Source organism: Xenopus tropicalis, chromosome 4, assembly GCF_000004195.4.
Source record: "Xenopus tropicalis strain Nigerian chromosome 4, UCB_Xtro_10.0, whole genome shotgun sequence".
In the NCBI taxonomy this organism is placed as follows: Eukaryota; Metazoa; Chordata; class Amphibia; order Anura; family Pipidae; genus Xenopus; species Xenopus tropicalis.
Window position 1 is genome coordinate 119,016,048 of NC_030680.2, and position 16,984 is coordinate 119,033,031.

The following is a 16,984-nucleotide window of genomic DNA, read 5'->3' on the forward strand; positions in this document are numbered from 1 at the left end:
AGAAAACTACACCAGACTGGGCTAGCTGCGAGACAGTGATCCCTTCCTTCCTCTGTCTTTGTGACGATTTCGCAAGCGAAACGCCGAACTTTAACAAGAAAGTTGTCATTTTCATTTTCTGATGACCCCCTAAGTTTAGCTTCTCAGCAGCCCAAAGGAAACTGAGCATGTGCGGTTTCTCTGGCTCTCAAATATACCCTAGGGGTTGCCATATATGTAATGATAATACCATACAAAGATAAGCAAATACCTAATAGTCCTAAGTTTACAAGTGGGGGTGTTATGCCTCCTGTTGTGTGTTTTTTGCTACAAAGACTGAAGACCTTTTAGTTTTAGGAACATCAGCAGTTGGCTTTCTCACCAGACTTCTAGACATAAACAAAATGGACACTTGTGCAAACAATAGCTGAAAATGCACAGGACAAACAAATTCTGTTGTCAGAACGTGAGTCACAAAAATAAAGGATTCTGTTATCTTATGTTGCTTTGGGTAACACCAAATATATTAAAGAGGGCATGGCTTCCCCTTGGTGGGTTCAATACGGACATGCTAAAGTCATCTGATAATCAGACCCAGATTTATAAAGTGGGTTCCCTTAGGTCACCACTCCTCAGATGTCCACTTGCCCAGTCTTTAGCACTGGGAGGCGCTGGGTATTGAAAGAGCAGTCACATTTTCCTGCGTTTCCCCAGTGCTTTGGAACAAATTAGGACACTGATAGGCCTTTGGAACCTTCCCACAAATCCAGGCCTAATGATAATTTGTATAAATCATCAATATCCTGGAAAACAGGGGGGTTCTGTAGGGCTGGTTATATGGATTGCACCAGTTTTAGATCTGAAAAGTATCATGGAATGCAGAACTTTAAGAAGTCATTTCTTTTTTTAACCTAAATTACTATGTTGTGTTGTATATTTGAAGAGACCATGTGCATAAAGTACCCGTGTCCCTATTTAAGAATAGTACATTTAATGCTGTTCACCCACCAGTTTTATGTGGTATTTACAGATCTAAACCATAACGAGACAGAATAAGGTTTGGACTATGTGATGCAATGCCACAGTATTTCTGCTGACTCCGTTTTTTAAGTCCAGAGACATTTGCACGTATTGATTTCACTCTGTAAACACTGAAAGAATGGGAGGCTCACAATGAACTGTGGTGAAGATCAGTTGTCAGAATGTGCCTGAATCACAAGAACAGAGGATTCTGTGGTCAGTGCTGTCTCCAGGGCAAAACGTCTGAAGTCTCCAAAGAATTAAAAGTGAAGTTATCCATTACAGAATGAACACCTTCAAGAACTTCTTTTGCTTTTTGTCAGAGAGTCTCAGGACCAAATCTAGGGGAAAGAAAATCCTGTCCTTTTTGCTCTGACAAAATAAAATACATATTCTATTAGAAATCTAAAGAAATCTTAGATATATTTAGCACATTTCATTTACAAATCATTTCACTTACAAATCATTTCCACCTTTATTTTGATTCCTTTGGTTGCTGGAATGCCTATGATATCTTACTAACCACCTTTGTATCCCTGGCAGGTTAATGAGTAAAAGGCCCCTTGGAGCCATAATTTACTCCTGCAAAGTCTCTTTTTGCTTGTGCTGTGCAACTGACTACATGTTAGGTTCATACAGAGGTGCTTACTCAAAGCCAAAGGCACACAGGCAATGTAATTAGAATAAGTGCACTCCAGAACAAGCATCCAAAATAGGCCCAGGCATTTCTAAAACACTGAGGCTCAACCAGCTCCCCACTAGTTGAATAAATAGTGACTGTCATCTTACATTAGCCCCTCTGGCATTTACCAGAACCCACAGATTGCTGGACTTCTTGGGATGTCTAGGAGTGCAATCATTACAGGTATGGGATCCCTTATCCAGACATCCATTATCCAGAAACTCCGAATTATGGAAAGCCCGTCCCCTTAAACTCCATTTTAATCAAATAATAGAGACTTTTAAAACTGATTTCCTTCTTTCTCTGTAATAATAAAATAGTACCTTGTAATTGATCCCAACTAAGATATAAATAATCCATATTGGATGCAAAACAATCCTGTTGGGTTTAATTAATGTTTGATTGATTTTTTTTAGTAGACTTAAGATATGGTGATCCAAATTACAGAAAGACCCCTTATCCGGAATACCCTTGGTCCCGAGCATTCTGGATAAGGGGTCCTATACCTATACATATATATCAATTAACTTACAATTCCTCTCCTAGTAAACTGTATAGCATTTTACTTATATTCGTGTGTAACTAGTATCTTGGGGATGGGTTTTCTTTGGCATCTGTCAGTTACACTTCAAAGGGCAAGTTTTAAGGTTTCCAAACAAATAAATATTATACAAGATTCCATGGTTTGCAAGTACACAGTGTTGGCAGTGATGGACAATGACTTGAGATGTATTCTTAAACCAATGAGAAGAACTAAATTGTACAGTGGATGAAACCCTTGTGTAACTAAATTTAGTTACAAAACTGTTTCCCCTATGAGGCAGTTTAGGGCTATATAAATTATATGATTAGTAAATTAAAAAAGTGAATCTGTCTCGGGAAAATTTGTAGAACTGCAAAAGTCAATTGTTGTTTTTTGCTTTTTCTGCGCAAAATACATTAAGTTCCATTGGTGCTTCTGCAAAAATCTTTGCAGATGGCAAAATGCGTTGATGCAGGGGTGCTGCTGCCATGAGGAGAGTTAAGAAACTTGCTTTAAAATTAGATTTTCCACAAATCCGTGGCTGGTGAAAATGTTGCTCATCACCAGTATTAAACAATGAAAGTTTAGCACCCAAAGCACCACCTCTTCTGTTCTTGGGTGGTATAGCACCCTTCTTGTGATGTGTAAATGGGAACTGAATGTCTATGGGGATGTCCATAGAGATCATTGAGTGCAAGGCACAACTTAGTACTTATGTTGGACTGCGGAGGCTGAAGAAGAAAGAGGATCCAAAGAGATTCTGTAAATGGAGGATCTCAAGTCCATAATGTAGTTATAGGGGGACTGATTACAGCAGTGCCATGCAAAGAAACTGATACATGTACACATTTAACACATAAATATTTGAAATTTGGTGGGCAAAAATTATATTAGAGACAAGTGGAACAAGTCACTTTGTTAACTAAGCTGGAAGCTTCTCCCTTGGTTAGAACTATTACACCAGCCTGATTCATTATGGTTGAATGAACTCTTCAGAGAAGGGTTTATACATTTGTGTTCAGCGTAGGGAGAGGAGACACAAAGTGCCCCTAATGATGTGGGAACACTGCTTTGTACATTAATGTCAGAGAGGGATACAAGCCATTTACTGTAATTCATCTTTAAACACATGGAAAAATATGCTCATCTTTTTCTGGCTTTTAATTATAGTCCTGGCTCCTTTTTAAAATAACAAAAGTATAAATCTTTGAAGTTAAGCCCAAAAAATTGCCAGCTTCCTTACATACTCCATTAATATAGTTAAAAATTTGACTTTGTTCTTTTTATATCTTCTTTCTATATTTTTAAAATTCTCATAATCAAACATGATGTTCTAAAATTGATAAATAGGATACAATTACTTAGCTTAACCTATAGCAGGCATGGCACCGTTTAGGTAGGACAGCCTTGATTGTTCTTGCTGATTAAAAAAAGGATACTCCCATGGCTGATATACTGTATATGTCTTAGCAGGCTTCTCTTTTGTGTATATGCATACTGCTGCATTTTACGTTAGTGAACCAATCAGTATGGCACATACATATGCTCATACACATAAGTACAGATAAATATATTTACATTTGCTTTACTGGACCATTCTGCTCCACAGAAATAATGATGTGAAGAATGAACAATGTATAAACCACTTTATCCTTTATACCATTAGACCTGTATCCGTATTCATTATGTTTACCTGGCTAGGCATAGTTATTACTGCTGTCTGAGGGGACATAAATAGACTTATTTGTTCTACTTAGAGTAGTTGTACATGGGCCAATATAAACTGCCTATTTGGTTCTTCCTGACCAAGTTGGCAGCTTATTAGTCCAGGTGTGGGGCCCTCCGAAAATCGACCTGGTATCAAAAGGGCAGGTTCAAGGTGGGCAAAGATCCATTGGTTTGGTGACCACGCCAAATGAGTGGATCTTTAGGTGTATGGCCAGCTTCAGAAAACAATGAAACCAATTTTCTAGCCTGCAACTGTGACAAAGTAAACATTCAGGGATATGTGGATATAGTTGTAAAAAAAAATCATAGGAGATTTAGGGAACTATTAATAAACACTCAAAATAGAAAATGGTGCCAGGGCAGTCAATTCAGTATCCAGGCACAGGCCAAATAATTTCTCTTGCTAAACAATATTTACTGACCTGTTTATATTTTGGGGGTATTTATTTTGAAACCATGGTCCTCAGCAAAATTTTAATAAGCTTCCAGCTATCAATGCCAGATGTTATAATGTACACAATCAGCAGATGCCACCATAGCAAACTGGCATTGGACGTAAGAGACATCTTATGCATGATGTGCCACTTTCTTCACCGGGTCTGTTCTGTTGTTTAATAAGAGAATGTGCCCTGAGCTACAGCCTTACATGGGGATCTTAGAGAGGAAATATTCCTGGTAAAAGTGATTATGAGACGCAATTACACTGTGCATATTTCTGTAGATGTCAGCCCGTAGTTACCCAGATGTTGCTGAATTATAATGCCAAGCAACCTTTAAGTCAATAACTGCAGGAGGGCCAGTAGAGCATTACAGATTTTAAAAAAGAGGTTGGAGCTCAGATTTGGTGCATTGCTTGGGCCTGTCTGTGTAACTCTGTGTTTGCCATTAAAGATTGCCCCTTACAAACGGTTTTTGCATATTTTTTTTAGACGTGTGAGATTTCAATATTTGCAAGTGATCTTGCTTTTCCTGGAGAGTTACCTGGCGGCTTCTGTAACTGTGTTAATCTCGCTGCAGGCTCCATACAGAGCCTCTTTGTTCCTGGAAAAGGTCCCTACAAGCAAAGACTGTTTTCTGATGTTGCCTGTACTTATATTGCTTAACCCCATCCCTGCAGCGGAGTCCAATGTCTCTTTCTTTGCACGGCCAAATAGTATCACTTTGTGCGGCTTAAAAAATGGTGAGAATGTAAACCACCCTCAAAAGTTGTTATTGTTTTTCTATGGCGGTGGGGTGGTGGTTGTTGCATTCCCTGCAGAAGTTTGTTGATTCCCAGATAACCCATTTATGTCCTACAGCCTTCAACTCTGATATAATGTCAGTATATGTCATTCACCTGATATACTGAGAATAACACACCACTGAGGCTTCTAAGTTAACAAGCCACCAACCAATAGGGGGAAATGAACTAATGTTTTCATGGTATGTACCATCTCCCACATCTCATGCACACGTTCAGCATGAGATAGCTGTTGGCAACCGTGTTTGTCCAGTGAATAAGAGTCATTGCACATTTCCAATCACCTACATGTGAGCGATATGGTAATAAGTTGGCTGGCCAAGGCCAAAAGGTATACAGTAACAATTGAGTGAAACTAAGCAAGCAGGTCAGCACAAATATAACCTATATAAGCCGGGCACATCACAGTATGTACAGTGACTCTATGTGCATACTCATACATGTAGCTCGCCAGGCTACCTTTTTAATAGAGTAGACTTATCAGATTATTTTTAGGGATGCATAGGACCCTGCATAACCCTGTATCATCATAAATATAAATAGATATTTTAGGGTTTGCCCAGGTGGATGACTTACTGTAAATATTAAAGACAAAACATAGTGTAAAGGTCTCCCTATGGCAGCAATTCTGCATTTCAGGGTTAGCTGAGACATGCTCATCAGTTCAGCTTTGGGCATTTCCAGAGCCACTAAAAATACTAAATGGCTCCTTTACAAACACAGAGAAAGTGCAAATTTGCACACTGAAAGGGGTAGAAAAGTCTGATTTTAATGACTATCTTTCTTCTGTGAATTATTTTAAATTGAAAAATAAATCTTCAAAAGACAAAAATATTGCTTGTGGTCAAACGCAATCCTCATAAGAAGATACTCAGCTTCATCACAGAAGAATATGAGGTTATTTAGCCACATAAAATGATTATTGGCAGGCCCCAATGAAGTAACTTAGAAACAACTTGGAAAACAAACACCAACATGGGAACACTGAGAAGCATTTTTGTGTGAAATCATCTTCACAGAATGTAACTACCAACAGACACCAGACCCTGGATTATGGGTTGTTTTTTCCCTTAGAATTGCTGAATTACAGATCAGATGACTGCAAAGTAAAAATTTCCACTTCTTTTAAAACATATTTACGGGGAGTTTACTGTATGCTTCCTACTAGTACTGAAAGGAAAGCAACAGGATAGAGGCTTAAAACTCATACCTAGGCATGCTTTAACCTCCCCTGGACGTGTGCCCTAACTGACTCAGGGTTAGATCATACCCCCTCCTGTGCTTGTTAATTGCATGCCTACATAAAATATTCAGGATGTTTTAGACCATGCTCTTAATCTGCTTTGGCAGGAAACTTTTTTAAAGGCAATCTTCTCATTGGTTGGTTCCTCCATGCTAATATCCCACATACTTCATTTCTTTTTGGTGTATATTTTCTAGAGAATTTTCTCCCCTACAGTTGTAAGGGAAAAATACACTGGTACATTCTAGTGAATGCACTTACAATGGCACACAAGATTTTTCTTCATTACAGCACCCCACACCTGAATCACATTTAGGAAGTCATATTGCTTCCTGCTTGTATAGGAGAAAGCAACCCAGCATCCACTGGATAACAAACAAATGCTGAAATCGCCATTGCTGTGTGCTGTCATAATGATAAGTTATTATTATTAACATTTATTTATAAAGCGCCAACATATTCCACAGAGCTGTACAATAAGTGGGTTTCATACATTGGACATACAGAGTAACATATAAAGCAATCAATAACAGATACAAGAGGTGAAGAGAACCCTGCCCAAAAGAGCTTACAATCTACAAGATGTGTAATTCCTGTATTAATATTCATACTAAGTCACTATATAACTCGTATTTTGAAGCTGGGAGTGCAAAACTACACATTACTGGGTTATACTGTGCACAGATAATTGCTGCACACAACCAAAGGTATCATAATCCGCAGTGTTGTTTACCAACCCCTGATCTTGATGTTACCAAATCGAGGTACCATATTTGGGAAAGAAACTGGCTGTTTATAGACCTATGTTTTTAAGATCTTTGTTCTAACTAGTGACAAGTGAACATAGTGTACTTGTAAAATGCTACTGATATGCACACACAGCTTGCTGGAAGATGGTGTTTGCAACACGTGGCTCTAAACTATTTTGGGACAGTGCTATAAAAATCATAATAAATTAAGCTCCCCTTGCATCCCCTTATTAGGTGTGCACTTCTGCCCCACATCTTGGTAAATAACCCCCTGTGTGTTCTACAACCTCATGCACTGGCAGCACCTCACATTAGCCCAGCTGGAAATATGCACTTTGCCTCTATACAGAACACCAGAAACTCTGACAAGAACTGAACATAGTAGAATTGCTAGGGGGGAACTCCAAACAAAATCATCTGAAATTTTACTGTAAAACTGCTGATGCTCAACACAAGGCAACTTACCAGTGAAAGCTTGCAGTGATGTTAAATAAAAACTAAAAACAATATTGCTAAAAAAAATATTTTATATACAGGACCATGCTCAGCACAAAAGGTAATGATCCATTTATTAAAAGTTGTCCACAATAGTTCCCTATCTACTGATCCTGGTAAGCCACTATTTGAGGGCCAGGGGCTCTGCACATGCTCAGTGCGCTTTGGGCTGCTGTTGAGAAGCTAAGCGTAGGAGTTGTTATATATATACAAAATATTAGACACAAATAAGGCTTTATATACTTCATTTTACATCAAAGATATACTGTATATTGTAGCTGTAAATCAGCAGGACAGATTAAAAGGAGCTGCTGGGGACTCTTTGGAGGTGCATATTTTATCAGATAAAGGGCTGTAGTGGTCTGGGTCTGCTGGAGAAGCCCAAAATATAAAAGCTAGTATTTGTAGTCTAATTTTTTGTTAAGCTTTAGTTATTCTTTAATTGGGAAATAAACACCATTATGCAAATATTATTTTATTTTAGTACTGGGTCCATTGTCCTTCACTCTGAGAGCACTAAAATGCCTAGTGTTCCATTAGCATTAGGTACTCCCAGTTGTTACTAAACTCTAGATAAGTCATATATATGCTATATTCTACTTTTGCTATATTCTGCTCACTTATATATGAATCCATACATTATATGTCACATGTCATTTGTGTCTTCATGGGCCTAATAAATTGGATTTGTGCCCCCCCCCATCTGTTAAACATATAATAATATATAATGAACTATCACATTATCTTGATAACATATCTACTGTATGTATCTATATTAAATGTAATAATTACAAGTTATTGAATTTTGATTTTATATCTAAAATACATTTTCAAGAAGTTGAAAAACAACCCTCCTGGTTGTGTATTTATAAATGTCTAATTGAGAAATATTATACAAATATGTTTTATCTTAGCTGAATGTAATTCTCTCAGTAGTACTGATGTGGTAGATCTTGATCAATTAAAGTAGACCCCACATCTGTCTGGGCACCCCTGCCTTAAGAATTTGTGTCCCAATAAAGCAAACATTTATTGTAATAGCCTTTCCTTTGTTGCAGGTTTCAATGTTGCCGAAGTGCCGAAAAATGAGAGGGAAAAGCCAAATTCCACTGATTTTACCCTTATTCCTACTAATCCTGAGCTCAGTGGAATCTCAGGTCAATCCAGGTAAGTGTCGTCTCGCTCTTAAAATAACATTGGTCTGTATCCTTCTCTGGGATAAGGGCCCATGCAAGCAAAGTCAGTCAATAGCTTTTTCCCATGCCAAGAGAGAAATCTTCCAGACTTCTGTTAGTCAGCTACCTGTTACAGAAGCAAATGTGTTCATCAGCTGCCTAAATAATTGCACAGCCCCCAGCAAAACATGCTACAGGACAGAGCAAATTTAATTTAGGGCCCTAAAATATTAGAAAGTTGATATTTCTGCTAAGATATATTGAAGTTACTTATTAATAGGGACCTCACTGGGCCCCCTACACATCTGGGCCCCTCTGCAACTGCAGGGTCTGCTTCCTCTGTAGTTAACCCCTGCTTCATGAATAGCTCTTGTACTTTTTTGACAATACAATATCCAAATAAAAATAAAAGCTACAAGCCAAAGGGCACATAGATCACTTTGCTGACCACCGTTTTTAGTAGATTGAGGGCTGCTCCAATTATCCTGTTCCTACAAGTGCTTTAAACAACTGTACCTTTCAAAATTTTGCATTCGATGCCTTAAGCAATAAGCACCTGACCAACACTTGCAGGTGATTGCCATAGCTCACACTTGCGATTTCATGGGATTTGGCACCAATGCCCAACACTAAAAATCAGATGCAAAACTGCCTTGTATGCTCCAAAACATATATACAAACAGTAATTGTTTGCTCAAAGGCCCTATGTGCAGTGCAAGAATTAAAATTATATTTTTAGTCAGCCAAGCAAAGTGCCACCAGTGTTTCAGACTAGAATCCTTTGGTAGCTCCTAGAATCCCCCACCTTACAGAATAACAATCAAATCAACCCACAAACATATATATCTGAGGCAGTTAAAGTGATCATAGCTGTTTGACCATGACTCCCACCACAGAATTTCAATATCTTAAAATGGACAAAATATTTCATAGAAAACCTATGTGGTTAAAAATGTAAGATGATTTTCATTGTTAACATGTATATATCTCTTCAATTCATGTATTTAGTTTACATACTGTAAATTCTATAAAACCCTGACGTTTCCAGTTCCCTGTTAAGAGGCCCCCTGAGTAAACGTACGGAGAAAAATTTAGAAGCTGAAAATGACGGGCAGGCCAACATAAACAACCCGCTTCCAGCCTGTGGAATGACTAAACATAGGATGCATAACTGGGGCATTTTGTGTTTTACTAGACATTTTTTTATGCTAAGTATGTTTTCAGTTTATATGCTTGCAAAGTTTGTCATTTACAGTGAAGTCATTCTATATGGAATGTTTGTGATCTCTTATTATACTTACAAATAGTGTTACACATAATAATAAGTATGGCACTATTATATTTATTTAGGACAGTGGCACCATGGGCTTTGCTTCTTTTTACATGTGCCTGAAGAGCCCCTCCACCCCCAGCAGAGTCATTTGGTACAATGTTTAAGCTAAGTCTAACAGTGATGCCCTGAATTCAGAAGAGAAAGATAACTTCTATTGTGTTTAGTTTATGCTACATTCTGTGGCTAAATTATTGTAATCTAAATTTGGAATATCCAAACCCAGCAGAAAGAGCATTCTGTTAATAAATACAGTAAGCTGTAAAATATTGTGCCCTTTGCTGAAGTAACATACAGTGAGGTTTAGGACTCCTGATGTATAACACAATTCACAAGTGCCTGCTTCTCTTAGGCCAACAGTCTGAGCTCATAGCCCATATAAATGTCCTACATACATTCATTTGCAACACATCTTGATCAGAAATACATAAACCATCCCTGAACATAACCTAATGAGAGCTTAAGAGATTTACACAGACTGGATGCATATTTTTCCAAGAAGTCTCTCATAGCATTTATAGTATTGTGAAAGGATCTTCGGCCCCTCTTAGCCCTTGCTACTTCTCAGAAGCCATGTTCCAGTATCTTGTACTGAAGAGATGGAAAAAGGCTGCCTGCAAGTTTGGATATGTGGTTCTCAATTATTAGGCTATATCTGTGTTATTAACCAGTGGTTCTGGGTGCATATTTGGCCACAGGATCATTGAAAAGTAATCTTCATCCATAAATCCTTAACAGTGAGTGAACAGTGAGTAAAGTATAATAAAGCATAATGGTTTCTAAAGTCCATGAAAGCTTTTTTTCTTATTAATTTGTAAATATAGGTCATGATGTCATCTAAGTTACTATTGTAATCTGTCATATCCCTAGCTGTCTGCCGTTACCCTCTGGGCATGTCGGGAGGACATATCCCTGATGAAGATATTACAGCCTCCAGTCAGTGGTCAGAATCTACAGCGGCCAAATATGGAAGGTAGGGATTTCATTGATTGTGGAGATAGGGAAAAAACAACAATTAACAGATTTGTAAATGTACAAATACTGTATATACTCGAGTATAAGCCTAGTTTTTCAGCACCCAAAATATGCTGAAAAAGTCACCGTCAGCTTATACTCGAGTCGGGTGCCATGGGTCCCTCTAGACTAGCACCCTCTCTCCTTTGTGTGCAAATAAGGCCACCTGCAACCAGACCCTCCAGTGCCCTGGCCTAGGCTCCCACTAGCAATACTTATTTCCCCTTACATCTGGTCTGCTGCCAGTTTGCCAATGTGCAATGAGCGTGGGGTAGTACTCATATTGTTTTTGTTGACCCTCTTCTCCACTTACAGAGCTAGTTTACTGTTTTTCTTTGAAATAAATATTGAAAAACATATAACCCACTGATGCCTCGATTAATGTAATTTTATTGGTATTTATTTTGATTATTAAAACTTAGCAGTAGCTGCTGCATTTCCCACGCTAGGCTTATAATCGAGTCAATACATTTTTCCAGTTTTCTTAGGTAAAATTAGGAACCTCGGCTTATATTCGGATCGGCTTATAATCGAGTATATATGGTACTATGATATATTCAACTAATTAATGTCAGTGGCTTCAAACAAAGAGTTTATTAGTAATTCAGTGCATTAAATGGCTATCCAGTGCATTGAATCATAAATCGATGTCTGAAAGTTTGTCTTTACATATTTAGTGACATGCTTATATATATATATCAGTGTAAAACTCGCTTTCCCATTCAGATGTTCCCTGCTGAGTACTGGTTCTAATCTGATGGGTGCCACCATGTTTATATTCTCTATACTGGTTAATTTCTTGTCCCCAGGATCCTGAAGCAGTCTAAAAGAGTCCATAAGGAGGCTGCCCCAGGAAAGAGCGCAGGGAATGGTCACATAATAATCCTTGACCTAGCTCCATGGAGGCACAGACCTGAATGGCCCAAATAGAGCAAGGAGTTTTATCTAAGGAGCCTTTTAAGAACATGGGGGTGTCGAAAGTCACAAAAGTCTAGTTTTTAAGGGTCATCATTTCATTATAATTTTAGGTAAACATCATTTTTATATAGATGTGGATTTATTTTCATGGGATACTGAGACTGTCTTGATAAATATTCTGTAGCCAGGCAATAATATTTTGCTAAACATTGCAACAATTGTCACTATTATGCACTCTATTTTTTTACTTACTGAATAAAAATAATGCATACATACCAGTTCTTGAATATTATTTTTCTGTTTTGTAAAAATGACCAATACAAAATAAAGTGTTGCCATCAGAGGGCAGGACAGTCCTGTTAGGGATCTGATCCCCGTGAGTGTCTTGTACTGCTGCCAAGGGTGCTGGGTTTGCCAAAAATGGGCGGGGTTGGGAAAATAGGGCACATTAAGAGTAACAGGTATGTAAGAGTAATCATTGTGATAGTGTAACAATATTGTGCCAGTCTAACACATGGCGATGATGTCACTGAGCTGGTGTGAAATTAGTGCCAATGTGCTGAGGAACATGGCATACATATAATACACCAGGGTTTCCAAAGGATGTCACCTTAATGTGCCAGGTGGCGCAAAATTCAAACCTTTAAAGCCCCACTATCACTAATGTACTTTACCAGTCTGGCTATTTGAATACTTAATATTGCTTGTTTTAATCATGTGATCCTGTAAGCTGTCTTGCTTGAGAGCTCGTTATAGTGTGTTGTTGACTAAAGGTGGCCATACACGAGCAGATCCGCTCGCTTGGCGATGCCGCCAAGCGAGCGGATCTTCCCCCGATATCCCCACCTACGGGTGGGCGATATCGGGGAGCATTTAGGTAAAAAAAAAAATAATCCGATCGTTTGGCCCTGGGGCCAAACGATCGGATTATGTGGGCAGCAATGGGGCAGTCGGATCGGAGACCGCATCAACGAGCCGATGCGGTCCCCGATCCGACCGGATTTTCTAACCTGGCCGATTGAGATCTGGCCAATTTCAGGCCAGGTATTGGTCGGCCAGGCCGCTCTGCTCTCCCCATACACGGGCCGATATCGGCAGCTATATTCGGCCCGTGTATGGGGACCTTAAGATAGGGTAAAAACCTTTTGAGCTAGTAAAGGTTTTGACTGAGTTTATATGTGTAATTAAAGAAGCTGTATAGCACAAGTTCAGTAAATTGGGCTTGTGTTACATGTATGTTTGACTGTTAGAATTAAGAAATTTTTTTGAGCTAAATAGGGCAAATGGAGAAGAATTATTACAAAAGTGTGAATTCAGCAATGGCAGTACTAGATGATCACTATTACCGAATACTCTGCTGTCTTTTGGGTGCTAGGGTTTAGAACATGGTTAAATGGCTGGGGCTAGGCATGACCCAGGTCTTTGTATAGATTGGTACCTAATGGCAAAGTTAATTGCAGATAGAGGAATTCAATATGTGGAAAACAGCTAATAGAGCCAAATGTGTGGCTAAAGTTTTGTTATAAGGAAAATGGCCATGAGGTCCTAAAGAAATGGGGAACATCTGGATTTTCCCTGGTACTCCAGTGGCCAGCTCTATTCTGTAACAGAGAATCACTTTTGTATAATATAATAGGCATTACTGAGATCTGGTTGGATGAAACACCTAACAAGGCCATGAATTTGTATGGGTATCCACTTTTTTAGCAGGGACATTCATTTGTCTTGCAATTGTTTGGAATTCAAGCTCAAATGTCATAAGCAAATTATATTTCATTGAAGATTACTATATAGTTATCACTGAATGTGATATAAACATCACAGCACAAGTACAAAACTTAATTACTAATACAAATAAACAAAGCTTCATAGATTATGATTACTAACACATTAGTATGTTATGCACTGCATTACATTTGTTCTGGATTTTAATCTAATTTTGAAGGGTTTTCATACATGACAATTATGGCCTACGTTTGGGCAATTCAGGTTCTACAAAGTTCTTTCCATGCTAATTAAATGTATCTCTATACTTTCAGGCTGGATTCAGAAGGAGGTGATGGAGCATGGTGTCCAGAGATGCCGGTAGATCCTGAAGAACTAACAGAGTTTCTCCAAATTGACCTACGTGTTCTCCATTTTATAACCTTGGTGGGCACCCAAGGGCGACATGCTGGAGGACATGGCAATGAGTTTGCTCAGATGTTCAAGATCAATTACAGTCGGGATGGAACCCGCTGGATTTCTTGGAGGAATCGGCATGGTAGACAGGTAGGCAAGCACCGTAAGTACCTTACAAATATTTACACTCCAGTAATGGATGTGACCAGCACATTCACATAATGCATTTCTAGTAGCCAATAAAAAGTAGCACTCCCTTTTTAAAAAATGAAGACTCCTAGTAATCATGTAGAGGTGTGCAACTCTCATTTTTCATTTGATTCTGTCTCCAGTTCTTTGTAATAAAAAATACTAATTTATTAAATTTCACACTATGAAGCCTGTGCCCATTTCTAATATACTATAACATAGCCTTTATATAACATATCATCTCAAATGTGTGGCAGAAATCATCACATTTATTATAGGAAAAACAAATCAATTTTAAAACCACTATAGAAATAAATCAGGATATATAATTTTTATAAATTCCTCTGGCTACAGATTTTTTAACAAAAATACTTGTTTTGTTTAGATTCAAAATCCTGACAGTATGTTAGTATTTATGTAGTGCATTCACACAGTTGTATTGTTAGTGCATTTTTGACACCCCCACCAATGTATATTCTCATCCTATTATGTTTTACACTCTTGTTTCCTGTAGGTTCTAGATGGAAATGTCAACCCTTATGACATTGTCTTAAAAGACCTTGAGCCACCAATCGTAGCTAGATTTCTACGATTTATCCCAGTGACTGACCACTCTATGAATGTTTGCTTGAGGGTTGAGCTGTATGGCTGTGTTTGGCTTGGTAAGAGTCCACAAATCCAAGATGGTATTTACATTATGAAGAAAAATAGAAATGACCATTAATGTAAAATAAAACATGGCGGGCAGCAAACACAGTGCTGTTCAGTTGTTAGGTTTTGTTTTATATATTTGAGCCATTTTTTTCACTCCAATTGCATAGTACCAATTTTACGGTACAGTTTCCATACTTTCCATACTACTGTTATTTAATCAATTTTTGGCATGAATAGGTGCAAAACACACCATTATTTGCCATGTTGAATGTTTACCTTTTATAATTAGATTAGGTAAATAAAATTTAATTTTCTCAAAGTCGCCACAGCCATATTATATTAATTCTTATTTTATTTTTAGTGAATAAATAAGATATTGTTGTGTCCCATGACAGTTGTCTAAAACATATCAAGCATTTCTGAGTGGATCTCCATTTCATTATGTAGATGGATTAGTTTCATACAATGCTCCTTCGGGGCAGCAGTTCCTTCTCCCAGAAGGCTACGCCATTTACCTGAATGACACTATCTATGATGGAGCAATTGGTTACAGGTAAGGGTTGACCCTGGGTTTTTTGTTTGCTGTTTGTATCTCCCCATTGCCCCTGGGTTAAAAATGCATTAATTTACACATAGGCAGATAAAGAATAAGAATTTGACTGAAAATGCAAATCTCAGAGTTTTAAAATGAGATCATACAGTATCATAGCCACACATAATTCAGCTATCTGGCCAGACTGATGACCAAACTGGATCATGTGCAAACTAGTCCCAAATGGATAGCAGAGTTACAGCAGTCTGGCCAATAGCCAAATGGCTAAGGTGCTGGATTATTGTGGCAGCATTCATATTTAAGGCTATACAGTAATGTGTTGCATGAAAGTCACTAGTCATCAAAAATAACTCCAGTGGACTGGACGGTGATCATTAAGAACCTCTTTCAGTTTCTATATCTGTATTGATAAGCCAAAAATCACTGTAATAAGTTTCTTGAAACATAATCTAGCACTAACATTTCAATCCATAGTTAGAGTGAGGTCCCTGCCCCGAAAAGCTTTCAATCTATTAGGAAGTGAAGACATAGAGAAACTCAATAGGGAGGGAAATACATGCAACCGTAAAGGGATTTGTGCCCACTGTAGTTGTAGCAGCTTGGCAAAACAAATGCAATTGAGTGTGCATGTATTCACAAATGAGTCAATGCATTTTTAGAGTTGGGATTGAGTCACTTCTAATACCATTTTTACAATTCAATGTTATAAAACCACTAGTGACCATCACAGCCTGCTGTAGGAACCCTGGAATTACCACCATGTTCAGACTGGGGGTAGCTCCTGGATTCCCCGCTGTCAATAGGCACACTTTCAAACAGATCAGCAGAAGAGACAGAACAAATGCAATGACAGTGCAACTATACAGAAGTGCAACAAGCGTGTTTGGAAGCAAGATTCTTTAATGAATGTGAGTGTCATTAAGCGCAACATTTGCATCCATTTATGGGAGGCCACACTTGTGGCTATGTGGCTCATTTACTAACGTTTGTATTTTGTTCATTTTCATGAATCCTATTTATTTAACACTAAAAAATCTTAAAATATACTAATTATTCTAAACCAGGAAAATGCATGGTCATGTAAAAGTCAATGGAGCTGTAGTAGGCAAATTGTAACAATCTTTATTATATTTTATTTTATGGTTCTAGAGGTTTTTGTGTTTTTTTTATTTGTAAAGGAATGAAATTTTTACAAAAAGAGGATTTCGAAGTTTCCGTATTCTTATTTGGATTCTTTTTGCGGGTTTTTTCTTTTGTGCTTTTTATATTAGGCTGTTTATTAAGCTGTAATAAATTACTTGGCATTTGTGGTTTTAGTGAAAATTAGTTTTTTCGTGGTTTCAAAAACCACTAAAATCAGAATGTTGATAA

At 37.9% G+C, this 16,984-nt stretch overlaps 1 protein-coding gene across 3 annotated transcripts in view; it reads left to right on the plus strand.

Annotated features, from left to right (window-relative positions):
* The window catches only part of ddr2 (discoidin domain receptor tyrosine kinase 2), a 43,340-nt gene that overhangs the window by 8,560 nt on the left and 17,796 nt on the right, over window positions 1-16,984 (plus strand). For all 3 annotated transcript variants that reach the window (XM_002933778.5, XM_031901065.1, XM_031901066.1), the window contains exons 2-6: window positions 8,718-8,826; window positions 11,035-11,137; window positions 14,136-14,367; window positions 14,921-15,068; window positions 15,508-15,613. In XM_002933778.5, the coding sequence (XP_002933824.2) occupies window positions 8,724-8,826; window positions 11,035-11,137; window positions 14,136-14,367; window positions 14,921-15,068; window positions 15,508-15,613 (692 nt within the window). In that variant the 5' untranslated portion in view covers window positions 8,718-8,723. The remainder of the gene's footprint in view (window positions 1-8,717; window positions 8,827-11,034; window positions 11,138-14,135; window positions 14,368-14,920; window positions 15,069-15,507; window positions 15,614-16,984) is intronic.